Source organism: Rhinolophus sinicus, chromosome 2, assembly GCF_057876585.1.
Source record: "Rhinolophus sinicus isolate RSI-liver-muscle chromosome 2, RSI-T2T, whole genome shotgun sequence".
NCBI lineage: Eukaryota > Metazoa > Chordata > Mammalia > Chiroptera > Rhinolophidae > Rhinolophus > Rhinolophus sinicus.
This window is the reverse complement of record NC_142502.1, coordinates 152,257,361-152,284,367: the sequence shown is the minus strand read 5'-3', so window position 1 is coordinate 152,284,367 and position 27,007 is coordinate 152,257,361. Positions and strand designations below refer to the sequence as shown.

The 27,007-nt window shown below is 36.4% G+C and overlaps 1 protein-coding gene, 1 long non-coding RNA gene and 1 pseudogene across 4 annotated transcripts in view; 1 reads left to right on the top strand and 2 right to left on the bottom strand.

Moving 5' to 3' along the window:
* EML6 (EMAP like 6) overlaps positions 1-27,007 on the top strand; it is a 230,877-nt gene that overhangs the window by 127,335 nt on the left and 76,535 nt on the right. For all 3 annotated transcript variants that reach the window (XM_074331992.2, XM_074331990.2, XM_088796163.1), the window contains exons 11-17: positions 1,642-1,854; positions 6,920-7,087; positions 8,096-8,202; positions 11,489-11,607; positions 13,832-14,018; positions 16,106-16,211; positions 23,397-23,490. In XM_074331992.2, coding sequence (XP_074188093.2) covers positions 1,642-1,854; positions 6,920-7,087; positions 8,096-8,202; positions 11,489-11,607; positions 13,832-14,018; positions 16,106-16,211; positions 23,397-23,490 — 994 coding nt within the window. The remainder of the gene's footprint in view (positions 1-1,641; positions 1,855-6,919; positions 7,088-8,095; positions 8,203-11,488; positions 11,608-13,831; positions 14,019-16,105; positions 16,212-23,396; positions 23,491-27,007) is intronic.
* Positions 967-25,534, bottom strand: LOC109439309 (uncharacterized). The gene is made up of 4 exons (XR_016020454.1): positions 25,339-25,534; positions 13,359-13,491; positions 5,055-5,266; positions 967-1,465 (listed from the first exon to the last, which is right to left on the bottom strand). It is a non-coding gene; the product is annotated as an uncharacterized LOC109439309 (long non-coding RNA).
* LOC141572002 (U2 spliceosomal RNA) lies at positions 14,676-14,798 on the bottom strand (annotated as a pseudogene).

Sequence of the window (27,007 nt, the reverse complement as noted above, 5' to 3'; positions counted from 1 at the left end):
CCTATGCTCTCCTTTTTATTTTATTTTTATATATTTTTTTACTAGTTTCAGGTGTACAAAATAATGTAATAGTTAGACATTTACACCCCTCACAAAGTGATAACTCTGCTCCCCCAATCTACTACCCCTCTGACATCTTCCATAGCTGTTAGAATTCCATTGACTCTATTCCCTATGCTGTACTCCATATCCCATGATGATATATATATATATATATATTGATATATATATATATATTTCACATTCAATATTATTCAGCTTTAGCTTCAGGTGTACAGTGCAGTGGTCAGGTATCCACACCGTCCATGAAGTGGTCTCCCTAATAAGACAAGTGCCCATCTGATACCCTACAAAATCTTTACATTATTGATTGATTATATTCCCCAAACTATCTTTCATATCCCCATGGCAATATTGTGGCTACCAATTTGTACTTTCTAATCCCCTCACCTTCTCCCTTATTCCCATCCCCCTCCCATCTAGCAACCATCAGTTTTTCCTCTGTATCTCTGGGACTATTTCTGTTTAGTTTGCTCATTTATTCTGTTCTTCAGATTCCACATATAAGTGAGATCATATGGTATTTGTCTTTCTCTGTCTGACTTATTTCACTCAGCATAATGTTCTCTAGGTGCATCCGTATCGTTGCAAATGGTAAAATTTCATTTTTCTTTATGGCTGAGTAATACTCCATTGTATAAATGTACCACAGTTTCTTAATCCAGTTGTCTACCGATGGGCATTTCAGTTGTTTCTATGTCTTGGCTATTGTGAATAGTGCTGCAATAAACATAGGGGTGCATATACTTTTTCAAATTAGTGTTTTGGATTTCTCTGAATAGATACCTAAGAGTAGAATTGCTGGGTCATAAGGTAGTTAGTTTTTTGAGATACTTCCATACTGTTTTCCATAGTGGCTGCATCAATTTGCAATCCCACCAACAGTGCACAAGGGTTCCCTTTTCTCCACATCCTCGCCAGCACTTGTTGTTTGTTGATTTATTGATGATAGCCATTTTGACTGGGGTGAGGTGGTATCTCATTGTGGTTTTTATTTGTATTTCTCTAATGATTAGCAAGGCCAACCAATTACATTTATCTCATTAAAATTTGGTGGGTTTTTTATTGTCTAGCACTTTTAAATTTAAATCATAAAATCCATTAATGGTTTTCATTACTTTATTGAGCCTGAATTTAAAAAAATCATTTCTTTCATTCCTTGAATTATGAAAAGTAGAAGTTAAGAATAAGCTTTTTAAAAACCTGGCAAAATGTTAGTGACTAAATATGATAATATATAATTTAATAAAAGTAATTTAATCCATAATATGAAGCATACTATCATCAGTATCTATAAAATTAAGGCCAAGTGAATATTAGTAGTTTGAGACATTACAGTTAGTACAATGATCATTTTCTTTCTTCTTATGTCTGAGTTTTGACCATGTGCTTCCTTTAAACCTTCCTGCAAAAAAACAACAAAAATATCACCTGATTAATGAGATCAGACTCTATAGTTTTCTTGTTTTATAGAACTTTAAAGGAAAAAGTTTTAAACCTGTGTAAAAGAAGAAAAATGAATAAAGTAAATTAGAATATATTTTTTATTTAGCTGTAACATATTAATGTCGATTTTTTCAGCTGGGAAGCCTTTAACAAGTAAAGAAGAAATCAAAGGGATTCCCTGGGCCTCCTGGACCTGTGTGAAAGGCCCTGAAGTGAGTGGAATTTGGCCAAAATACACTGACATCACTGACATCAACTCAGTGGATGCAAATTACAACAGCTCAGTGCTGGTGTCTGGAGATGATTTCGGGCTGGTTAAGTTGTTTAAATTTCCTTGTCTCAAGAAAGGTAAGTCCCAAAGAGATATTTCATTTACGTTTACTCTAGAATGTACATGCTGTATAACTAAGGCTTATTTTCTTGGTGTCTATTCCTGGAGATTATTCATTTTATCTTTGTATACAAATTACTCTTCAACACTTTTAAATACAATGTGTTGTTGATGTCATTTACTATTAACATTCTAAAATACGGGGTTTTGCAAATTTAAGTCAGAATTTGTTAACAAGAGTTTTTATTTACCATTTTGTGATTCAGAAGCTTCATCTTTACATTGTAAACAAGTCATTTATATTTATGTAAATGAACACTCCTAATTTAATTGTGTGTTACTTTAAAATGTTATAAGGAATTTTTTTATGCTTCATAGCGAATTGTACTTGTACATGGCAAAGCAAATCCTCTTAGACATATTTAAATAAAATTTGAAAGTTATTGTTCTTTCAGATAATACAATTTATGGACCCCTTGTCATAGCACTAATTTTGCAAACCAGATTTACATAACTTGTGAGATTTTTGAGAGAGAAACAAGTTGATTCAAAACAACTTTCTCTGCCCTCACATTCTGTTGTGTTGTTTCTTCTATTGTTAAAATCTTGTTGCATCACTTTTTGTGGCATTTGCAAGCTTTGTGGAATGTGACTGAATTAACCATGTAATGACTTCATCCTCTTATTTCTTTGCAAGTTTAGGCAAAGTCCATATACAGGTTTATCTGAGATTCTCTGACTGCTCCTTGAAAATCTTAGGGACATGCTGCTGCTTGTAAACTCTTTCACTTGAACAATTTTTAGATTAAGCAAGGAAAGGGATTGAAAAATGTAATTAGGAAGTCATTTTGCACTAACTGGCAGTTTTAAAGCAATGACAATTACAATACAGAATTGAACATAAAATACATAGCAAAACCACCATAACTTACACTTGACAAAATGACCATCAGTTAAAGTACTCGAGGCACAAAGTTACCTCAATGGGCCAAATTCAAACTTCTCTCTCTCTCTCTCTCTCTAATGGGTCTTTTGAGTAATAGGGCATATCTTGTTAGATAGAGTAATATACTTATAGAAGGTAAATTAGGCAACCAGAAGGCATCTGGGGATTCAGAAGAAATGCCAGTGGGATCAGAAGCAATACTATTGGTTGCAAGTGTCAGGATTTGGGAATAGTTAACTCAGTGAGAATTGGTATCTTCTTTGTATCACCAAGCCTTGCAGGGTGAATGTGGGTCTGAAAAATAGCAATGGAAACCTAGATCTTGCGTTAGTTTATTAGAATGGGAGGGTTGGGGTAGGCTAGGGTGAGGTTGTGAGTAGTGCTGTCTGTCAAAATGAGACACCTTTATATATAAAACAACCTTGAGGATGATGGCACACGGGGGATGTCGGAATGAATGAGGAGAAGTGGACAGCCAGAGTGATAGCATGGTGAGAGTAATAAGTTTCCATGTCCTCATAGCAAATTGAATTGTTCTACTTTTCATGGTTCATGGTTTATAAATCTTGCAATTTGCCTCCGAGACATTTAGGCTTTTGTAGACTTTTTGTGCTAAAACTACTGGCAGGCAAGTTTCTAAAAGACTGTTGTTGAGGGGAATGAAAACAGTTGTTAGGACTTGTCTCCCTATAACCCAGGGTACCAGTGACAACTCTTCCCCTCAACTTGTGAACCTGTAAGCAGCCAAACATGAGCAGAGGCTGATGACAATGAGACAGTGTGGAGACTGAGCAAACAGCATAGTTTTCTGTTGTGCAGTGCAGGAACAGACAGGTGGGTGTGGCTACAGCGTGACGAATGAGGGGAGAGTTGTGTAGTGTGAGGGTTGTGGGGACCATGTCATGAAGGGCCTTGTAGCTACTGTTGGAAATTTGGGTCTCAGCCTAAGTGCAATGGAAAATTATTGAGGGTTTAAAATGGAGAAACATGATCGATTTGAGTTTTTAAAAGTCCACTTTGATATTGTGTGAGATGGGTTAGGGTTGGGCAGGCTTCAACAGAGAGATTACTGCAAGAGTCCAGGTGAGAAATGATGTGGCTTGGACGAAGATTTGAGGAACATATGCGAGAAGAGGTAGTTGGAAGTAGGAAACAGTTTCAAGGTAGAGCTGAAGATCTTGCCAGTGGATTGGATATGGGGATAGAGGGAAGGAGAGGAATCGAGCATGACTCCTAAGTTTGGGTGGATGGTGGCACCATTCATAGAGATGGGAAAATGAGAAAGGAAGAAGTTTTGTCTGCGTGTATGTTTTGTGGGGGTGAAACAGTAGGAGAGGAAAGGGAAGGGGACCTCATCAGTCTGTTTTATCTGTGATAAGTTTGAGGCATCCAAGTAGACATGGCATATGGGCTGTCAGCACTCCAGGGAGAGTTCAGGGCTGGAGAGGAACATTTGACAGTCGTGAGCACATGGACAGTATTTAAAGCCATGGGAGAAAGGTCAACAGAGTGTTGATTGAGAGGTGAGACCTGAGCCACCTTGTGGTTCAGAGGAAAAACAGAGGCCTGGTAAGGTCAGTGTCCTATGGAAGGCCATAGAAGAGGTGGGTGTGGCCTTCGTGTATTCAATAATATTTGTTAAGTGCTGTTCTAGAGGCTGGAGATACATTAGTGAATGAAACCAGCACAAATCCCTGCCCTCATGGAGCTTGTTGTTCTCTTGAGAGGACATAGTCAATAAACAAGAAAAGATAAATATGTCTGATGGTGAGACATGCTATGAAGAAAATAAAGCAAGCAGTGGGAGTAGAGTTCCCAGGTAGGGTCACATAGTGTTGCTACTTTAAATAGGGTGGTCAAACAAGGATCACTGATAAGGTTTCATTTGACTATAAACCTGAAGGAGGTGAGGGAACCAGCCATTCAGATATTCAGGGAAAGAGCATCCCAGGTAGAGGGAACAGCAAGTGCAAAGGCTGAAAGGCAGAAGAACGCCTGGCAGGCCTGAGTACTGACCAAGAGGCCAGTGCGCCTGGAGTGGTAGGGAAGGAAGGAGGGGGACAGAGAGAGAGAGAGAGAGAGAGAGAGAGAGAGAGAGAGAGAGAATGCAGGAAAAAAGATCAGAGAGACGGCCTAAATATTAATGACACCTATGCCTTTGCAGGTTCTAGTTCTAGATACCAAGTGTATATTTGTTATCTATTGTTGCATAAAAACTTCCTCTCTCCACCAAATTTAGGAGCTTAAGTCAACAAACATTGATTATCTTACAGTTTCTGGGGGTCAGGGATTTAGGAGCAGCTTAGCTGGATGATTGCAGCTCAAGGCCTCCTCATGAGGTTGCAGTCGTCTGAGGTTAGACTGAGGCCGGGGGTCCTCTTCCAAGATGGCTCACTGACTCATGTGGCTCTTAGCAGGAGGCCTCAGCTCCTTGCTGTGCAGGCCTCTGTGTAGGCTGCTTGAGTGCTCTTACCATGCGGTATCTAGAGATCCAAGAAAGAGAGCAAGGAGGACTCTGCTTTGCCTTTTATAAACTCCTCTTGGGTGTCACACACCTTCACTTTTACCATGTTCTCTTCATTTTGATTTATATCAAAGAATTTGTGGATGCATTTTTTCTTTTTTCTAGCTTTTTTGAGATACAATTGCAAATAACATTGTGCACGTTTAAGGTGTACAACGATTTCATATACAAATACATTGTGAAACGATTACTACTTGAATATTAGTTAACATATCTATCACCTCACTTAGCTACCTTTTCTTTGTGTGTATGGTGAGAACATTTAAGATCTACTTCTTAGCAACTCTCAAGTATACAACACGGTATTGTTAACTGTAGTCACCATGCTGTACATTGGATTCCCAAAATGTATTCATCTTATAACTGAAAGTGTACCTTTTGACCAACAGCTCTCCATTCCTCCCAGTCCTCTAGCAACCACAAATTTGTGTGTTTCTATGAGTTTGACTTTTTTAGAATTGTGGACATATTTTTAAATCACTGCAAAGAGACAGGTTAAATGATCTCTGAGGAGGATGTAAAGGTCCGGGCAGCAAAGGATAGCCCAAGAAGATTTATAGAGATATAAGAAGAATATACTTTACTTCCCAATTATTGAGTTAACATCAGCCTGCATTTCCAAATGATCTTAGTTGGAATCTGTTTGAGTTTATTAAATTACCAAAACTGATTTAGGCAACTCTTTGAAAAAGGCAAGGCTGCTTTTTAGACCCGCAGGGCCTCCCTTCCCCTCTGTGGCATTTTTCCCCTAGTCTTTTTTGGAGGTTCTGATGTAATAGGACCTCACCTGATCAGAACACACTCTCAGGAAAGGGATGCCTTTATATAAATCATTACCTCTCTAGTAGGAATTTAAATTTTAAACATGTGATAGTTGAATAGATGGCCTTTTCACCCAAAGAGATTTCATTTAGAGGGACTGTAAAAGTAGAAGTATTTTTGAAGGAGAGATGGGGTGCTGATTGACCCCCTGAAATTTCCCATAGTCTTTGGAGTACTAGATCCCCACATGATAAGGTGGACTCTGCTTATTTCCATGAGTACCTTTATGCTACTGTCTACTGATCATACACTGGAGAATTTCTTGCAGTAGTTCAACCACAAGTAGAAGTTCAAATAGTTTTTCTATCGCATTCACTACTTGGGGATGGCATTTACTGGGTAAAGTAATCAAGTTAAGAGAAAATAATTTCATTCTCCCAACCCTACGTCTACATGACCCCAAACAATTTGATTTTTTTCCCCCGACAGAATTATTTTCTATTTCCCAATTGCAAAAGACTATCTATTTCATCTTGTATTTAAATAAGAATGTGTGAGATATTCATTTTTTAGAATTTATTTTCAGAATCAGTGAAGTAGTAGGCATAATTTAGAACAGGTTCAGATGTGTCTTTAGCCACAGGGCTTAAATTGTAAGATCCATTTTTAGCTTAGTCCATGCAGGAATAATTTAGGTATCTTTTGGAGCATTTGTTTATTTGTTATGTAATACTGAAAATTATTTTGTAATATGTTTAAAGACTTTACTTCTGAACATGAATAGCAATGCAATTTTCTAATCAATAATTCTATTTTTTTGCATAACTAATCTTCTGAAAAATATCTTTAGGAGCCAAGTTTAGAAAGTATGTGGGCCATTCTGCACATGTCACAAACGTCCGCTGGTCTCATGACTTTCAGTGGGTACTAAGCACAGGAGGGGCTGACCACTCGGTTTTTCAGTGGAGATTTATTCCAGAAGGTGTCAGCAACGGCCTGCTGGAAACTGCACCCCAGGGTAAAACCAGTAATAATTTTTTTCAACATCTGTTTATTTTTCAATAAAGTTTCAAAGAATGTTCTAACATCTCTTCTGGAGGTAAAGAGTTAAAACAATTTTGAAAAATTCATTCCTATAATAAATTTTGAAATTAAAGAAGACCAGAAAAAAAAAACCCCGTTGGAAACAAATATGGGTCAGTTGAATAATTTCCTTCAATGGAATTTGCTTATACCAAATGCAAGGTGAAGGTCTAAGGTTTACATGGAGAACTAACCTTTGAAGACAACATGAATGCAAATGTTTCAACCTCCTCAGGCCAATTGGAATGGGCGGTGGGTCTGTTCAGTCAGGTTACGGGGTGACAGGGTAACCTTTGTAATAGTGGTTGCCTCCAGAATGGGGTTCAAAGAATGGTCCACAATCTGGGCCTATGTGTTCAATGGATGTATAGTCTTTTTATTTATTTTGATGTCAGCAGGAATGATCAGGTAATAAAATGAAAACCTATATGAGGAAGATTTTATCGGGAGGGCTTCTGCAGTGATTTTGGCCATGGCAATTACTGGCACTTGGGCATATTAACAGGCTAAAGAGGATTTTTACTCAACTACGTGGCTGAATTCCTCAGCCTCTCCTTGATAAAACCTATCTTTCTGTTCTTTTCCTTCCTTCCTTCCTTCCTTCCTTCCTTCCTTCCTTCCTTCCTTCCTTCCTTCCTTCCTTCCTTCCTTCCTTCACCTTTTCAAAGCAAGATTTAAAACTCAAAGGTCTATGATCTAATAGAAGTGGGGGTTAAGTCGTCCTGGTCTATCAGAGCTTCTGAAAGGGAACGAGGGGTGTGCTGAACTTAACCAAAAGATCAAAAATAGAAATGTTTTCAGAATTTAGATTAAATAAAAACTATAGTGTATTTATTTTTATTTGCTTTGATAGGATAGAAGAAAGAAAACATTTTAAATAAAACTTTTAACTATTTAGAGTCTCAGGATTTTTGCTTGTTTCTTATGGGTTGCGTTTCTGCAGAAGGTGGCACTGATTCCTACAGTGAAGAATCTGATTCGGATTTATCCGATGTGCCGGAGTTGGACTCTGATATTGAACAAGAAACTCAAATCAATTATGATCGCCAGGTCAGTAAGCAGTTAGCCTCTCAAATCCCTTATAGCCCTGAATCTCCATCTCATTGGATTTGGACATTGACTGTAAATGGCTGGTACTTAGGCAGAAGAGAATCAAGACAAAAATAAGGAAAATTATCTACTTGTTGTCTTTAAATAAAGGGTAAAAAGAAGATATTTACCTGGTCATATCCTTAAATAAATTTTTTAAGTGGAAGGTAGTAGCAAAGTTTCAAAACTGAATGACAGTTGGGGTTTTCTGCCTATTATCACCTAAAATTTTTAAATAGTCTTTGCAGAAAAAAAATGTGCAAGTAAGCTACCTGATTTTGTATTAAAGCATGTATTTTCTTTACAGAATAAGTAGCCTTGGAGACATGGTAGTTTGCAAGTGAGCTGTTATCCTGGTTTCTCTCTTAACTTATGGAGACTATTATCCATTTAATTAAAATAAAAGCCTAAATACAATGTACATTATCTCTCTAATCGGAAATCATCTCTAGTAGAAAAGTTGGGCAATTATATCCAAATTGGGTGCTAATTTTTTGAAAGTAGACATTTTAACCTAGCACTAAACAGGGAGTACTAAACAGAGCAGTCCTTTAGAGGAATCTGGACACATATCACCTTGTTGTGGTGATAACTGTAGCGATTCTACTTTCTTGTCATTTGACAAAGGTATGTGAAGCAGATTCTGTACATGAACATGGAGTGAATGAAATTTCAGGTTTCAGACACAGCAACTGTCAGTGTTGCCCATGGAGACTTACCATATAGGCCTGTCATATATAGACCTATGGCAGCTGCCATGCATGTATCAAGTATCTCTGTGGGGCCAGATCCTGTGCTTTATATACACCAAATCCAACCCCACACTGACCTTGAGAGGTTAAGTAATTTGTCTACATCCACATCTCCTGTAATATTAGGGTAAGAATGCAGATCTGGGCTTCTCTCCAAAGCACACATTCCATGTACTATTTCACTTTGCCTCTACATAAACACTGAATTTACTGCTTTTCAGATGATGTATTTTTTTTCAGCCCATAATCATCATTCATTGATTCAGTGTTTGAAAAATTTTATCAGTAGAAACGAAGTGCAACTTGGGTCAACTTCATGACTAAATCAGTTTGACTGTGTATTGATGCAATGTATTATATAATAAAACTACTATGGGTAAGGATTTGAAAGAAAATTATTAATGTGGAAATATACAAACACTAAACAATATTATACCCTGATATCAAGGGGAATTAGAATTCAAGCAAAGTAAACATAAAATCTAGGAAGAAAAGAAATTTTCTTTAGTTGGAAAGTTTTTATTTCATAAAAAGATGCCAGTAAAAGAATCAAAAGACATGACTGTATTGAAATCCATGCCTAGGATTTGTAAATTCTACCTGACTTCTTACTTTCCAAAGCTTTCACCTATATTATTTAATTTGCATTCACAATATTCTTGAGTTATTCCTGATCAGGGATTTTTATCCTTTCAACAGATGGGAATTTGAGGCCCACGGAGGTTATGAGACTTCAAATAAGCAATAGAAATGCCAAAGCCTCTAAATTAGTTGATGAGCTGATGAAAGCATCAGGAATTCAGATGAATAATTAGATTTTAAACGCTTAGTTCATTGCATCTGTAATAGACAAAACAGTAATGAGGTATCATATGATTTCCTTTCTTTTTAAAAAGAAAAAGGTTTTTGGACAAATCCTAAACAGAGATTTTACTATAATAATATTTCACGATTTTTTTTTTTTTAGTAATGTAGTTTGATCAAATGGAAACTTTCCTTTATAAAGACGAGAAATTATTAATAAATTGTATTTTACTTTCAATGTATTAATTGATATCTCTTGGTAGTAGAGCATAAATACATAGTAGACAAAAGATTGGTTTTTATGTACATTTAAATAAAATTGTAAGAAATGTTCTTTTAGTAGCACATTTTAGGTTCTAAGTTAGACCAAGAGCTGTGCTCTGTAGCTCAGAGTGTGATCTGTCCAGATGCATGAGGCCATGGAAGGAAAATAATTCTAAAGAGTGATCACCATGATTCATGAGGTACACATTTTGCAAATGTGAGAATCAAGAAATTTCTTGCTTTAGAAGAAATTATAACAGAATGCTTTGTATTTTATTGATAACTTTAATAATTTCCTTTGTTATTTATTAGAAAATTAATATCATATTTTGTGGATATAAATTACTTAAACATAATAGCAAATTAAGAAAAAAAGATTGATTTTAAATCCAAATGTTAGTTTGGCTCATTAGAAGAAAGTAAACTTTGATATCATGTCTTATGTTCTCAATTTTATCTTTCAAAGAACCAACTCTTAGTTTTGTTTATTTTTTCTATTATTTTCCTAGTCTCTATTTCATTTATTTCTGCTCTAATTATTATTTCCTCCCTTCTACTAACTTTGGGCTAAGTTTGTTCTTATTCTTCTAGTTCCTTGAGATATAATGTTAGGTTGTTTATTTGAGATCGTTTCCCTTTTTTTAACACATTCGTTTATAGCTACAAACTTTCTTTCCTCTTAGGACTGATTTTGCAGCATCCCATAAGTTTTGGTATGTTATGTTTCCATTTTTATTTGTCTCAAGATATTTTTTTTTATTTCCCTTTTGATTTTTTTTCTTTGATCCATTGGTTGTTCAGGAGTGTGTTGTTCAATTTCCACTTATTTGTGCATTTTCCAGCTTTCCTCCTGTTACTGATTAATAGTTTCATACCATGGTGGTCGGAAATGACACTTGATATAATTAATATCTTCTTGAATTTGTTGAGACTTGTTTTGTTCCCTAACATAAGATCTATCCTGGAAAATGTTTTGGGTGCACTTGAGAAGAATGTATAATCTACTGCTGTTGTATGGAATGTTCTATATATGTCTGTTAGGTAATTTGATCTATGGTGTTGTTCAAATCTCCTGTTTCCTTATTGATTCTCTGTCTGGATGATTTATCCATTGTTGAGAGTGGGGTATGACAACCCCAACTATTATTGTATTGACATTTATTTCACCTTTTAGTTCTATTAGTATGTGCTTTATATATTTAGGTACTTTGATGTTCAGTGCATACATATTTACAATTGTTTTCTTGTAGAATTGACCCCTTTACCAATATATAGTGACATTCTTTGTCTCTTGTGACCATTTTTAGCCTCACATCCTCAAAAACATGATTTCCTGCAATTATAGATTTCCTGAGAATGTGAAGATATTAATGTTTTTGAAACCTGAAGAAAAGAGTTTCAACTAAATGTATTTGTTATGCTTCAAGGTTTACAAAGAAGATCTACCTCAGCTAAAGCAACAAAGTAAAGAGAAAAACCATGCAGTGCCCTTCCTCAAACGAGAAAAGGCTCCTGAGGACAGCTTGAAGCTCCAGTTCATACATGGGTGGGTGGCTGGTCACCAGCCTTATCACCAGACTAAAGAGGTCCCCTTTTCTCTGTACTTTCCCACTTCAGACTGGCTCTTCTTTGCAGTTTGCACTTACCTGTGATTATTCTCTGTCCAGTTTTCTCAGTCGATATTCTGTGGCCATCACAATGTATCTAGATTTTTCGTACTTCATATACTTCCGTGATGCATACTTTTCTGTGGCTCATTTTTATTTCACTTTATTCTCTACACCATCTCTGTTTCCTTTATTCCCATAACTCCTGCTCTATTTTGCTTGGCTCCAACTAGGACAACATTTTCTTTTTGCTCACATAAGTCCAAAATAATTTTGAAGTTTGAAAATTATATACAACCTTTCATGTTTTAAGTTGACATCTAAAATTTTTCAGCAAAAGTATAAATGGTTGTGAAGAAAATAATATCTAGTGTTTTATAAATATGTCACTCATTTAAGTGGATCCAAGGGAACCTAAATGGCATAGATATTTGATTCCCAATATCATCAATTTAAAAAATATGTGAACAAGTGCTTCTATAAAAGTAGGAAATTTTCCATAATTCATGTTTCTCCTTGAAGTCATACTTTCATTCTACTTCTCCCACAGAATTTTACTCTAGCCTAATGTTTTTATGCTTGAAAGTCTTTTACTGATTACCCAGTCATATCTGCTATTTGTTCAAAAATGTCTGTAGGTTCAATTTAAATTTAATTTCCTGTGACCATTACATTCTAACTCTCTGCTGTCCAGTGTGGTATCCACTTATAGCCACTGAGTACTTGAAATGTGGCTAGTCAGAATTGAGATGTGCTGTATGTGTAAAATGCACACCAAATTTCAAAGATTTAGCATGAAGAAAGAATGTAATATGTCTCATTAAAATATTTTATATAGATTACAGGTTGACATGATAATATTTTAGATGTATTAGGTTAAATGTTCTTAAGATAAATTTCATCTGTTTTAATTTTTTTAACATGACCATTAGAAAATTTTAAATTGCCTGTGTATCTTACATAATATTTCTATTACCCAGTGCTGCTTTAAATGTTAACAATGTTTTTCTAGATGTAATTATTGTTATAACATCAGTAGTACACAGCTGACAAAATCAATCAAATATAGTACAAATTCTGATACAGTTATTTAAATAATTATTTCAATGAGTTCAGATATAGGTATATATATGCATACTTACTGTTAGTGTAACAGAATTTAGCATTGAGTCTATTTCCATTTTTTAGTATATGTAAGCATTGAGAAAGCTTATTCACATAAATAAGTCAGTGAGAATGGAAGTAGTTTTATCATAGCAACATTATTCAATTCTTTAAAATCCTCTTGAATTATAGGTTAAAAATACCGGGGGTGCCAAAAAAAAATGTGTACAAGTAGACACTTTGGTCAGCATTGCTGAAGCAGTAGTTCGCCATAATCATAAGGGTCTGAACACTAATGGTAACCACTTTGAGCACCTCTTGTAATTGCAGAAGTCAAACATGACTTGTATTCATCTTTTGTTATCAGTATATATTGAGTATTACAATTTTAATAGAGTTTTCCTTTCTTAAAATGTGTATACATTTTTGGCACCCTCTGTATATATTGTGATTTTGATATATCAATATATACAGTATATAAAATGTAGTCCAATGATCTATCAGTTGACAATTCAATTAAATCGCTCTTTAATTTTGTTAACAGCAAAAAATTTGAAATCACTTGACTTGCAAAAGGAATTCTTACCCACTTGTTGGAGTTGTTCACTTTCTAAATCCACACTTGGATTTTGTCCCCTTTTTTTGGTGTCCCTGGAAGGTTCGACATTCCAGGATAATACACCATAGTAATATTCCAGATGGACGAGAAGAATGATTTCCTAAAGTGGGAAGAAAGCAATTGTGAAAGGGGGGGGTAAGAAAGAAAAACCTGTACCTCACTGCAGGTGTGTTCTCAGGCTGGTTAGTTTTAAGAAAGAGAATATACAATGGCTGAGGATATGAAAACAGATGCTGTTAAAATTATCAGTGCCCATTTTCCCCTTCGAAAGTGTCATCACATGCCCTCAGAAGTCCTCATTCCTCCGCTGAAGTTAAGCAACTATGAAGACACTTGGGTTTATACTTGTGCATGTCCGTATGTTAGCTTTACCTTCTGACAACTCCTGCTCTGCTCATTCACTGTTCAAATACTGTGCATTTCTTGGACCTGTGCTTCAGTTATAGAGGCTATGACTGTAGAAACAATCTGTTCTACACACAAGCTGGAGAAGTGGTCTACCACATCGCTGCGGTCGCTGTTGTGTACAACAGGCAGCAGCACTCGCAGAGGTTGTACCTGGGGCATGACGATGACATTCTCAGCCTGACCATCCATCCAGTGAAGGACTACGTGGCCACTGGGCAGGTATATCTTTCCTTTCTGTTTGAGGCCTAGCCAAAGAGACAGAGGATTTAATTTTGAATTCAATTTACATATTAGAAATTCAAGAAATACTTGGTAGCGATAAACCTGAGGCAGGAAGCCAAAGATTCAGTGAATGCTGGATCATTTCATGATGGTAGGAGAATCAACTAGTAACATCTGAGAGATTCTCATCCTAACATGATGTGATCTATGACTAGAACAAATAATGCAAGTTCCATGAATGCAGTCTTAATATACTTTGCTCATTGCTCTATACCTAGTACTTATTATATCCTAGGTACTCAAAAATGTTTGAATGAATCGACGTTTCATACTTGCATAAAAAATTTAACACAAGTTAATTTTTTTTAAACTTAAAAATCATATGAATTTTGGCTAATTTATTATTTTCTATTTTTAGCCTTTCAGAAAAACTAAATTTTATCTGAACCATTTTGGAATGCTTAAGTTTTTTATTGCGTCTATAATTGAAAAGCTACTCAAAACAGAGCCCTGTGTTCCATCATTTTGTGTAGGGAAAGGAAAGGAATCGAGTTAACTTAGTGAAGAAAGAATCTGTTAAACTCAGATTTATTACCTTGTTAGTAAAGCAGTAATATTGTCAATAGTATTTTCAATTTTGTACTCTTTTCTTCCAATGTGTTCAGTTTTATCCTGGATTTTTAAAAATATATTATTCTCCGATAGAGGACGTATCAGATATTAAAATGGTAAGAACAGATGCTATACTTGATCTAGGCCAAAAGGCCGAGAAGCAGTATTATCATGGCTTTTTAATGGCAGGTCAACTGATTCTTAACAGTTTCCAAGTGGAAAGCTCCAAGAAAAAAGTCTTAACATGAGACAACTAATTATTTTTGAGACTTGACATGCAGGTGGTAGAAGTCTTTCAACAGGGTTCATAGGCTGGAATATATGAGATCCATGGATGAAAGAGGCCATGAAGGGAGTCAACCCCAGAAATATGAATTTGGGGAGAAGAATCCATAGTTTTTATTTTATTTGTGGAAGGACTACAATTTTCCGAAAGGAAAGAGCCATTAATCGACACACTGGTTTGCTGCCCCTCCAACTGCAAACTAGACCATCTATTATCTATTATACATTGGCTGACATTATTAAGTTTTACAAGTAATTGATCACTACTTTGCCTTTTCACTCACCCCCACCCCCTTTTTTCTTTCTCATAGACAGATAATGCTTGGTTCATGGTTATTCAATAACCTTCCTTTGAAAGAAAAAACAGATTGGTTCTTCACATAAACCCCTGAGGGAATACTATACTCTACGTTGTCCTGGGTGGAAGGCAAACGGGTGACAAACCAGTATGCCAATAGCCCCTCCAGGAGTAACTGGACCTCCATAGACCAGTGTAGGAGTTGGCAGGATTCTGTTCAGTTATGCATGTGGCTTTATGTCCCACTTTTTTCTTCTTTTAGAGTCATCATACCCAAAAGGTTATTTTTCCTATGTATTATAAGTGAGAAAAACTACTTTACTGTTATGATTTTCTACATTATTGGGAATTAGTGTGATAGAAGCTTGTATCCCCTCAAGGAGAATCCACCTTAATGACAGAGTTAAACCATGAAACTGTCATTTCCAGGGGAGAAGCAGAGCCAGGCTCCTTGAGGTAGGTAAAGTAATTGACATGGGTTAAGGAACTCTGATGGTAGCACCATGACAACATACATCTGACTCCCTTGACCAAGAAGTAGAATCTTGTGTGGAGCTGAGAAGGTAGGGAAAGGAATGGTAGAACAAAGTGACAAAAACAAATCACAATGGACATTGGAATTAGAGTTTTAAAAGTCCCTTAACTTGGAGCCGTGTATCAGGTTAGGCTCTGCTGGCACCCAGCTTGATGCCAGAACAATCTCCTTAGAGTCTTCATGACTCCATTGCCTCATCTGGAAAATAATGGAGTTGGACCAGATGATTTCTGAGGGTCTTCCTATTTTCTAAATGCGTGTTTTGTTTTTAATTTCTGAGCAACACTTGAGTCTAAAGAACAAAATAATTCTTTACTTGATAAGTAGTTAATAACACACATTCTGTTATTTAAGGTTGGAAGAGATGCTGCTGTTCACGTGTGGGACACACAGACTCTAAAATGTTTGTCACTATTGAAAGGACAACATCAGAGAGGAGTGTGTGCGCTTGATTTTTCAGGTAAGCCTGTTTTCTACTAGAGTCATTAACAGATGGTTCTACATTTAGGTCAGTTTTTTCTTTCTTTCTTTCTTTTTCTAACATCCTCCTATTTAGTTGAGTTCTGTTTGTAATAAGGTGAGCCCTTTGTATGTCAGATACCCAATCTTCGACTGGAAATCAGATATGTTAATATGCACCTCATAAAGAAATGTGGCCTTTAGTTTACACGTCTTTGCCTCATCTTATTTCCTCTCCCTAAGTCGTCACCCAGAGCTCATACTGTGTTCTGCATTTGCTTGAGCGATTTAAAATCCAGAGCAGCTGTTGCTGTTGAAAGACTTAGTTGCAGATGTCTGGCAGTGACTCAGAACATCAATTTCATCTCTCCAAATAAGTGGGAGCACAGCACCTGCAATTTAAAATATAAAGAACTAGAGGAATGGCTGCAAGTTCTCTGCAAAGGGCCACTTTACAACACTGTAAACACTGGTGTTTTGGAAATAAATTTCATATTGAAAAAACAGAATTGAAGGTTTCATCTTCTTAACTTAAAAATGGAGCACGGTACTATAAAAATACTAACTGATGGATATAATTTTCTTTAGAGTAAGGCTGTTTCCTTAAGCTAGAATTGGAAACCAAGGATCTATTATCTAGGTAAAATAAAGGTGTTTTTACCTAGAAATTTTCAGTAATCTCAATTGTAGAAATTAGATCAGCAGAAAAAAAATTCTTCACTTTCCTACAGAAAACTGATTCTATAATTTCCTTCTTTGAAATTCCATTAAATGTTTAATATGTGCAATATGTATAATATTAGTCATTAAGTTCCATGACACACAATCCCAAGCTCTCTCATATGTCCCTTACTCTCTTTCTCCTTGTTCAAACTCACTCTTTCTCATCTGTGCCATGGTAGTAATGCTGGTCTCTGATTCCATCTACACTTCCTCCAGTCCACCCTACACACTTCTGGAGTCTTCTGAAGCACAGGTATATTGCCACCACATGGACTCCCCTTGGTTGTCTGATTCAGGGCTGATCACTTGGTTGGACATTCATGGCTTTCTACGATCTGGTCAACCTTCCTTTGCAGTGTTTTCACCCACTAATCCATTCATGCTCCTTTATATCTACCTAACTGTAGAATCTAAATGCATTCCTATCCTTTTTTTTTTTTTTTTGCCTTTGTTCATACTGCCATTTATCAGTTCAAGTCCTACCATCCTTTAAGACCAAGCTGAAAGTTTTCTCCATCCTTCCAGGGAGAAATAATGTGTTCCTTCTTCTGCATCCATTAGCCCATTTTTGTCATTGATCTGTGGTACCTGTTAGAGTCCATTTGGTACTGTGGCTATTTGTGTCGACATCTCCTGTGCCTGTAAACTGCTTGGGCAACAGAGCTCATCTTTCTGTTCTCCACTGCACATGTTGTACTGCTATACACACAGAAGCTACTCAAAAAATGTGAATAAATGAATGGACAAATAAGGTATTGCTCAATGCACTTTGTCTTGACATTCACTATTACTATTAGAACTTCACATTTTCACCATGTTTGGGTGAAAGTTATTTTTATTCTCTAACAAATAACATGGTGCAGTTTTTTGTGGGTTTTTTTTTATGACACGCACATTCTTACATCCTGTAAACTACTGTAAAAATCTGAGTTATTCAATCATTATTACAAGTTATTCAATACTTTCTGTGGGTATTGAATTAGTTAGAAACAAAGCTAAGTGTTTAATACTATACACTAGTGGGCATGTGAGGTAGAGAAGGCATGAGTATCGATGGAGAGAGAACTGCTTGGCATACCACCTGCCAGCTGAATGCCCAGATAACACACCAAATAAATAGTGAATACAAAGACCCAAACTTCCACAAGTTTGATGGATGTGCGATTTTATAGTAGATGTGCCATGTGGCCTTGATAAAATGGTAAAATCTAAAAGAAAACCATACTTTGAGTTCAACTATGGTTCTAGACCAAAAATGTGAATAAATTTCTTCTATATTTTTTTCATAGTTCCACTCCTCACTGGCCAAACTGACCTTTTCCTAAAATTAATTTGCTAGCAGATGCATATGTGTATACTTAATATAAAAATTATATTAATAAGTATGCTCTAGAATAGTGGTAATATACCTTTTAAAGTAACAAAAATAAAAAATAATAAGACCTAAATGTGTATGGTTATAAAGAATCTAATACATTCATGTTTTGGCAGCATTGAAAATTGACTCAATAATTCTAGCAAACAATTTCACAGCATATAATAAAAGCTATAATTCAAAATGACAAGTATGTGCACTATGTGTATTTCATACACATCTCTATGTCAAGTTAAGTAAGAAAAACTAGAACTCAAAATAGCATCTATTTACTGATTTCATCTAAAAATGTGTATATGTGTATTAGCATATAAACAGTGCCAGGAAATTTAGAATAATATAAATAGAATTTAATAATCATTAGATTATTTTTCCATAGAATTGATTAATTTTTTTTAATTTAGAAGAATCAAAAGAACTAACTCATGTTACTTAAATACCTATAGAAAAAGGGATTAGAGGAATGTTGATCCAAGGCATTAATTATGAGACGAGTTAATAAGCTGGTAACCCAGTAACTTGGTCTCTGAATTTTGGAGAGCTCACGTCTCTTCTTCGCTTAGTAGTTTTGCAGAAGATAGATCAAGAAATTAAGTGAATCTGGAAATTTGTCCCTCGTAAGGCAGCTGTTGGGGTAGAGAAACGATAGGAAGAGGTTTCCTGTGGTTTCTTAAAGAAACCAACCTCTAGGATGAGTCTGAGAAGCTGATTCTGTCACTGCTTCTAATTCTTATCTTGGGAAAATAAATCTCTAGATATGAAATATAGTCTTCATAAAAAGTGTATTTCAGTTTTTCCCTATTCCTCAGATAACAATCACCAGGAAAGAACCCAATTATTCAGCAAATGTGTTATTTTTGATTGTGGAAAATTACATGTTTGTCTCAAAGTTAAAGTACAATGTTCACATATAAATGGCAGAAAGGAAGCTAGTTAATAGTTTTAGAATGCACTGATATTAAGGACTACTAAGGAAGAACTTTCACTAGTATCTCTTTTGTTCGGTCCATCACCTTGAATAGTTGCATGCAGATGAGTTGTGGTGGTTGATTGATCTTTGTGGTGTCTAGGGCACCTCCTGAAGGTGTGAGCCAAGGCCCCTTTGGTTTAATATTTCTTGCTAGTATTTTGTGTTATAATGATATAAATTTAGTCTTAAACAGACCCTGCACCACTTTTCAGGCCACAATAGGAGACAGAGTTTGATGGGATGGCCTGGGGGAAGTCAAATCCAGTGTCAGATCCAGAGCTAGTACCCAGGTACCCTGGCTGGGGTGTCAGGTGGTGGGAGTTGTGTGGGGAGATCTCCCTCCTCAGTCCTCTTGCCTGTCCCTGCCCCTGCCTTCCACCAGAGCCAGGTGGACTTCTGACATGAGAGTCATACCTGGAGCACTCCGTGCTCACCTACTTTCCTCCTCCCTCTGCCCAGGAAGTGTCTCTAGCTGCCCCTCCCATTCTCCAGTATTAATGAGGAGTAGGTATGGTGGTGCAGAGAGCCTGCCACGTGGAAAAGCCCCCCCCCCCATGAGAAGAGACCCTAATCCCGCAACAGCCCTGAATCACACACTTACTGAAAAGGAGCAGCTATACCTTCCTCTTGGAAATCGATAGAAAAGTGAGTAGTTTAAGTCAAAAATTCCCAGAGGACATTATTTAGAGTACCCTGTTAAACCTTGAAACAGGACACCAACCTTGGTTATCATCTAGCTGGTGACCGCATGTGTGAGCCTCAGTACTCCCAGATCCACTTATCTCTTACAAGTCAGCTCATTTTGGGAGGTGTTGTGAAAACCTACTGATAGTGCATTTGTTTCTTATTAGAGAAAAAAATTGTCATGGAAATACAAAGCAGGCAAATGATGTGAAAAATAGACCCCAAAAAAGCAGTTACACATAGGGATTTAGATTAATCTATTCTTACCACTTTTCCAAAGCAAACAAAAAAGACATTTTAATCAAAAACATTTCTTAAAACATTATCCACAACTCTATATAAACAAGAGGGAGTTAATTTATATTATCTCACTTAATTGAGCAAGTCTATAACTCAGTGAATTTATCATCACTGACTAGGGAAAAGGGAGCCATCTTTGGTTTTCTGCTTGCAATAAGGAAAGTGCGGAATTCCACATAAATAGAAAATCAGATTAGGAAGAGAAAGTTTCAGCCACATAACTATTTTCTAACCTAAATATCATCCTCATATATTTTTTAAAACCTTCGTTGAATAATACTGATTTCCACAAGGGCACCTCTAAGACTAATTTGATTTCATTGTGTTCCATTCTGAAAAAAACCTATGCATTTTTTATGAGCCCTGAATATGGGGACCAACCTGTAATTGCCTGAGTAAAAACTTTTTTCTTTTTGATTTGCCCTTTACTGTTCATATTAAGTGCCTCAGAATTATTTCCAGACTTTGTCACGAATTATCCATAATTAATACATACTGTAACTGGAAGGATTTGAAAAGACAGTACCTAGATTCTAAAAATATGGCTGAGAATAAACTCTAACTGGTGAAAGAACAATGGATTTTCAATGGTGAGGTCAAGCCTCTGCAAAAGGGAATGAGAACTGAGAAAAAACTGAAAGATAGCAATTATATTTCCAAACTATGTGGTATGCAGAAATAGCCTACTCCTGCAGAATTCAAGAAAAGTCAGCATCCTAAAGAAGATACATGGTTCTTAAGGCACCTCTGGATTCATACTGTTTCTTCCATGACTACTCAGAGTCATGATACTCATAGGGGTAGAAAGGTCGTCTGACTGGGAAGGCAAGCTGACGGGACCTTGAAGAAATTTTAATAAAAAGAAGCCATGACAATCAACTTACCCTGAGACCTCCTTCAAAAGAGATCAAACTTTAAAAACTATCATTGTAAATGCGTGGATGCTTGCATTCTAAGAGGGACATAGTAATATATGTGTTTAAAAAATTTTTTAAAACAAAACAGACTTAATGAATGCAAAAAGACACAATATTTGTGCAGTGTTTCTGAAAAGAATGGGAGTCAAAACAATTAAATTTTTATAGCTGTTTAACAGTGCATTCCCTTTGCCTTCATACCATCCCTACGCACATTTCATCTTTATCTTCCTCATCCTCCTCAATATCACCAGTACCGGTACCATCAGCATTCTTTGAAAACCAGCTCAGTGTGAGGGTCACAAAGGAAAGGTGATACGATTCCTATAAGCCTTAAAAGAGCTTATAATCTAAAAAGGGAGACAGAAAACTCCAATAAAAATAAAATCGCCAATTACAGAGGCATGCTAATATAGAAACATAACCGGGCCATACCAAGAGATGTGGAAAAAGTAATGTTGTTGGTTATGAACGGGAAATCACTCCCAGTCCTTTTTCCCAAATGCATAAAAAAGAGACCTTGCCGGATTTAAAGCCTAGTAACATTTAAGCATAAAGACGTATCATTAGTTGTGATTCAGAAGACACATTTGTTTAAAATAATCACCTAGTGGTGGTTTAGCCCTTTAGGAAAGGGTTAATGTCTTCATCTAATACTAATATAACCTCGCAGATTGAAAAGGTGAATGTAATTTTCAAATCCTTTCCTCATACTTAGTAGTAGTCGAGGATTAGGGAGGATTTGGTTTGTTAAACCAGGCTCTTTCTCTTTCCTTCTTCTTCCAGAAAAAGAGCAGACCACTGTTCCCAGGTGGTTGGAGGGGTGGATCTTTGGCACAAGTAAGGGCACTCACAGGTTAGGCACTGGTTAGCATTTGGAAGAGGGTTGCCAGGTTTAGTGCATAAAAATACAGGAGACCCAATTAAATTTGAAATTTATATAAACAAATAATTTGTTTTAGTACACGTATGTCCCATACAATATAAATATGCAGTGTAAATATCAATATTGCACAGGAATTACTTACCTTAAGAAATTATTCGTTGCTTATCTGAAATTTCAATTTATTTACCTGGCAATCCTAATTTGGCATCTACATCAGGCCTACCTTTGAAAATAACCTGTTGAGACCCTGAGTGGACTGGGAAGAAGCAGTTTATCACAATCTTGTGTTCCTTTACCCTAATGTTGTTGGTCGTCTGTAGTCAGAGAAGACACCCTGCTGAGCTAATGATGCACAGTGAGCTAGGTCACCCATGTCCCAGCCCGCCCACAGCTAGGGTGGAACTGCTGACCCAGAGATGCTTCGCCTGTGAATCCAGCTTTGTGAGGAGGCAGCAAAGGAAAGGCTTACTGCCTATACCTCTTCTTCTGACTGGAAGGGAAAAGGCAAAGTAGCCATTTCTATTTCAAATTTAATTATTCATTTATTTTAAAAATGTTTTTGAAAAACAACCTAACTAACCAAATTACAGTAATCATTGATAATATTATAAATAATATTTAATACTAAGGGAAAATGGTCATCCTATAACAAATAAAAAAAAGATTAGGTAATAAATAGTATGTTCAGTATGAGCCTGGCTTTGTTTTGTTTTTTTTAAACACATTTATGTAGAGATAAAAACCAGACATGCATCAAATGTAGGCCTAGAAATTTGGATGATTTAAAATTTTCTTTTGTCCATATTTTCTAAATGTCCTATAACAAGCATATTGCCTTTGAAATAGGGACACTTAAGGAATTAAGATTTTTTTAAATCACAAAATCATCTTTTGAAAGAATTTTTGACATTAAATTTAGTTTGTATAATGCTCTTATCTTGGAGCGTTAAACAGAACCCAGATTTTTAGAGCTGAAAATAGGCTGAGTCACAAAGCCAAATGGCTCTTCCAGTAAATGTCATGAGATTTGTCTGTCACAAAATAGACAAGGTTTTTGTGACTTACCTGAGAGACTCCCTGCAGCCTTGTGTCTCAGATTGGAATGTTGGGTCAGCAGTTTCATTCAGCAACCAGTTATTATGCATTAAGAAGCTCAAGTATTACTAGCTACGCATTTCATTCAGTGAGGTCCCTTTAGTATATGGCACTTCTAATGTATTTGAGCCTAATAATATTAAGGTCAATTTCTTGTTCCTGTTTATAGTATACAAAATGTTTTGATTCTTCATTGAAGAAATGAGTCATTTGACATTTGTGTTGTTTTTATACAGCTGATGGAAAATGTCTGGTGTCTGTTGGTTTAGACGATTTTCACAGTATTGTATTTTGGGACTGGAAAAAGGGAGAAAAGATAGCCACAACAAGGTAAGAAGCTACTGAGGTCTGCCGGCATCCTGCTGATTATTACGTTTCAGTATAGGTTAATCGTTTTCTTTTTCTGCTAAGATTTCATCTTCAAAATCAGATGAAATTCATATAGGAAGCTTAACACCCAAGTGAAAACACATTGCAGTATTTCATGGTGCCAACCTGACCTAGAGCAGTTAACGTTTGTTTCAGGGAATTAGAAAATTCTGAAATCCTTTCCAGAGAGTTATTCATCACTTTGCTTGTAGTTATATCGGCATTATCTGTATCAAAGCTTTTTATAAGCACTAGAAAAGCCGTGTTTCTTAGGTTTGTGCCTTGCCCCTTGTTTTTCCACTGTCTTAGCATCTGGTGAAGGATTGTCAATGTCACTGGAGTCAGAAGTACCATTTGTCATGAGGCTGTGGCATGCTGCAAAGGAGGCCCATCGTGTGCATCTGCCAGTCGCTTTCAAAGCAGGCAAATTGTTTCCCTAATCTCCCCATCTTATAAATAGACTCTTTAAGACCAACTGCTGTTTATAGACCACCTGTCCTCCCTCACCCCAGCCTCCCGCCCTGCTGAATCAGCCTGAAATCTGAATATTACTTTCCACTACGCCAAGCATTGGGCTGAGCTGTTTGTCAGCCATGGTCAGAGGTCAAAATAGTTGGCAGCCAAGGCCCAGCAATACAATTTGTTGTCCAAAGTGTGTTATTAGTTTACTTCTCTACTAGTTCTTCCCTGCGTTAACCAACTTACTTTCTATTTTGCCATATAAAGTAATTTTTAAGTGAATGGTTTTGAACCCCACTATTCACTTTTTAAATTAATATTTCCCTCCATAATATTAAATGGGGGAAAAGGGTGTTTTTTGTGCATTTTTTTGACAATTTGATTTAATGAATGAAGATCTATAAATTGCTGAAAACTCAGAGGAGGAGCAGATGGAGCCTTGATGACTCCAGCTGACTGTCTTAGGAGAGAAAAAGAAGCTTTTCTGGTGACTGCTATTGAGGTGGAATTCTTGGCAGCAAATGGCCGCTCATAAATCCCCCTGCCCAAGTGGTTTTTCTCTTGGTCTCTCTTTCTACTAATCCTCCCTATTGTATCACTCCCCTCTAGTACTCAGATTCAACTCCTAGTCAAAACTGCTTTCCTCCTAGTAAAATAAACTCAATTTTAGTTTAATATTTCTGATAGCATCCCATCTGCAATAATAGGTAATTTCAGGTAAAGCACATGTCTGCATTTCAAAACAACAAAAATGCAATTTTCCTGCTAGAAAACCATCTGCAACTGTAGGTGGCTTACCAGTTTTATACCAGAAACATTAGTGAAATGGAAGAAAACAATATTTATTAATCTGAAAAATTCCCGTGTTTCCCCGAAAATAAGACCTAGCCGGACCATCAGCTCTAATATACCTGAGATGCATGGTAGAGTTAACATCTATTTAATTTAATTAACACAAATCTACTTAACAGCATTATGTTAATAGCACAATTTATTTTTGGAATTGCTCCCAAGCCTTATGTCACATTCCCAAACCAGGACACCTGCAGAATTGCCCTCAGAGAAAATTTTTGCGTTTGTAATATTAGCCAGTGCTCTTTCCAAGAAGGAGTGTGTCAAGGATTGTTAAAGTTCTTTGGAAGAATATTAGAAGGTTTAAAATAATAAATAAATAATGAATGTTTACATAAGTATATAATATTAACAATAATACATTTTATAATAGTACCCAGAAAACAAATAAAAATTCTGTTTATGGCTTTAAGTTAGAATGCTTAAGTAGATAAAAACTTTAAAAACAGACATATGAAAGAAGTGACAAAAAAGTAATACTTAACCGATGGTACTTACTGGCTTCCAGGAATCACCGTAGCTTCCAGGAGGACCTAATTTACTCTCAGAGAGGCTGACTCAGTGATACCCTTTACTTTGCACCTCTGTATCTCAATCATTGCTAGTAGTGTCACCAGCAAGGCTTAATAATCAACCTGCTTCTAACAAGCTGCGTTGTTCCGGAAAGGTGATTTTCTACTACATGCCCATCACACCGGAGGTGAGAGTTCCCTGAGTGGGGAGGGGCCGTAATGACATTCCCAGGCCTACTGTGTGCCCTCTGTACAGCACTGCACTCTCCAAAGGTGCCCCTCAGTTGTCAAAAATGTTTAAATGAACCTACCTTTTTTCAGCTCGTAGAAGTTAGAGAAATTCAAAATGGGCACATTGAGGTTGTATTACAAGATCTCTATGAGCCTCGATCCACTCTATTTGAACAATTTCTTTGTATCTTTGCTAATTTTCATGAATGATTTCAGTCACCTCCATTACAAATGAAATTTTCCGTCTTTTTTTCCTCCTAAAGGTTGTTCAGATTGTAGTCTAATATATAAGTAATCCATTTAAAAACCAAGGCCAAACTCTTATGGGTAGTAGTTAAATGGCTCAATATCAGTATCAAACAGGGCAGAATAATGAGATAATTAGGCACTTCTGTGTCCCTTTCTTTGTATTTTCATTGCACTTGGAACATAACTATGGGGGACAATGACTAATTATTATCGACATGCTTCATCTCAGAAGTTTGACCAGTAGGGATCCTAGGTAAAAGGTACAGTAATCGGGGTGACTAGCAAGAATACTTCCAATGTTCATGTGGAATAGTTGTGCTACTAGAAAGCTCAGGGACCATTGTAGGCCCATGGAGAGCAGGTATGGAGAGCTTGAGAGCACGCATTTCTGTATTAGTGTTGTTGTTTGAGCTGTTTTAGGTCCCTACCCTTACACACATTTAGTAAATATGATAAAGTTTCCTGCATCCCAAATGGGCGACTTTTCTTCTCACTTTTTAAAAATATGTATCTCTTTTTAAAAATAACATTTATTAATCTTCTCTCTGTTTTCAAAATAATACGTGATCATTATGAAAAAGTTAAAAAGCATAGAACAGCACCAAGAAGAAAATGACAGCCATCTTTAATTCCACTACCCCCAGATATAGCTATGGCTGACACCTTAGCATGTGTTCTTTAGTGTACGAGTATATTCTTCTACTCTTTCTATCCATTTTTATTCATATATTTAATATTATACATACTGCTCTGTAACTAGCTTTTCTCCCCACTCACTAATGTATTCTGTCACTGTCTTCTAATTTAAGTTACCTGGATTATTCCATATTAGTCTAAATAGTAAACCCATTTAAATATATTTTGGAGATGGGGTATAAATCAAACATTCATTTAGTCTTCCTGTTAAAGGCTACCTTCACAAAGAAAGGGAAAACCAAATCACACACAGGACTGGGCCTCTATGCAAACGAAAGGGATCAGGAACCAACTCACTGGGTGTGAAGCTAGCTGCCCTTTGCTTCTAGAAAAGGCTCATTCCTTCCTTGGTCCCCTGTGCTTGCTGATAGTTTAAAATGTGGCTCTCTGTGGTGAATTACTTGTGACTCAGGAATGAGGGACTATCGTGTATTAGGGCAGTAGTACAGAGTCTTCTGCATTTTTACTCTCTCAATTTA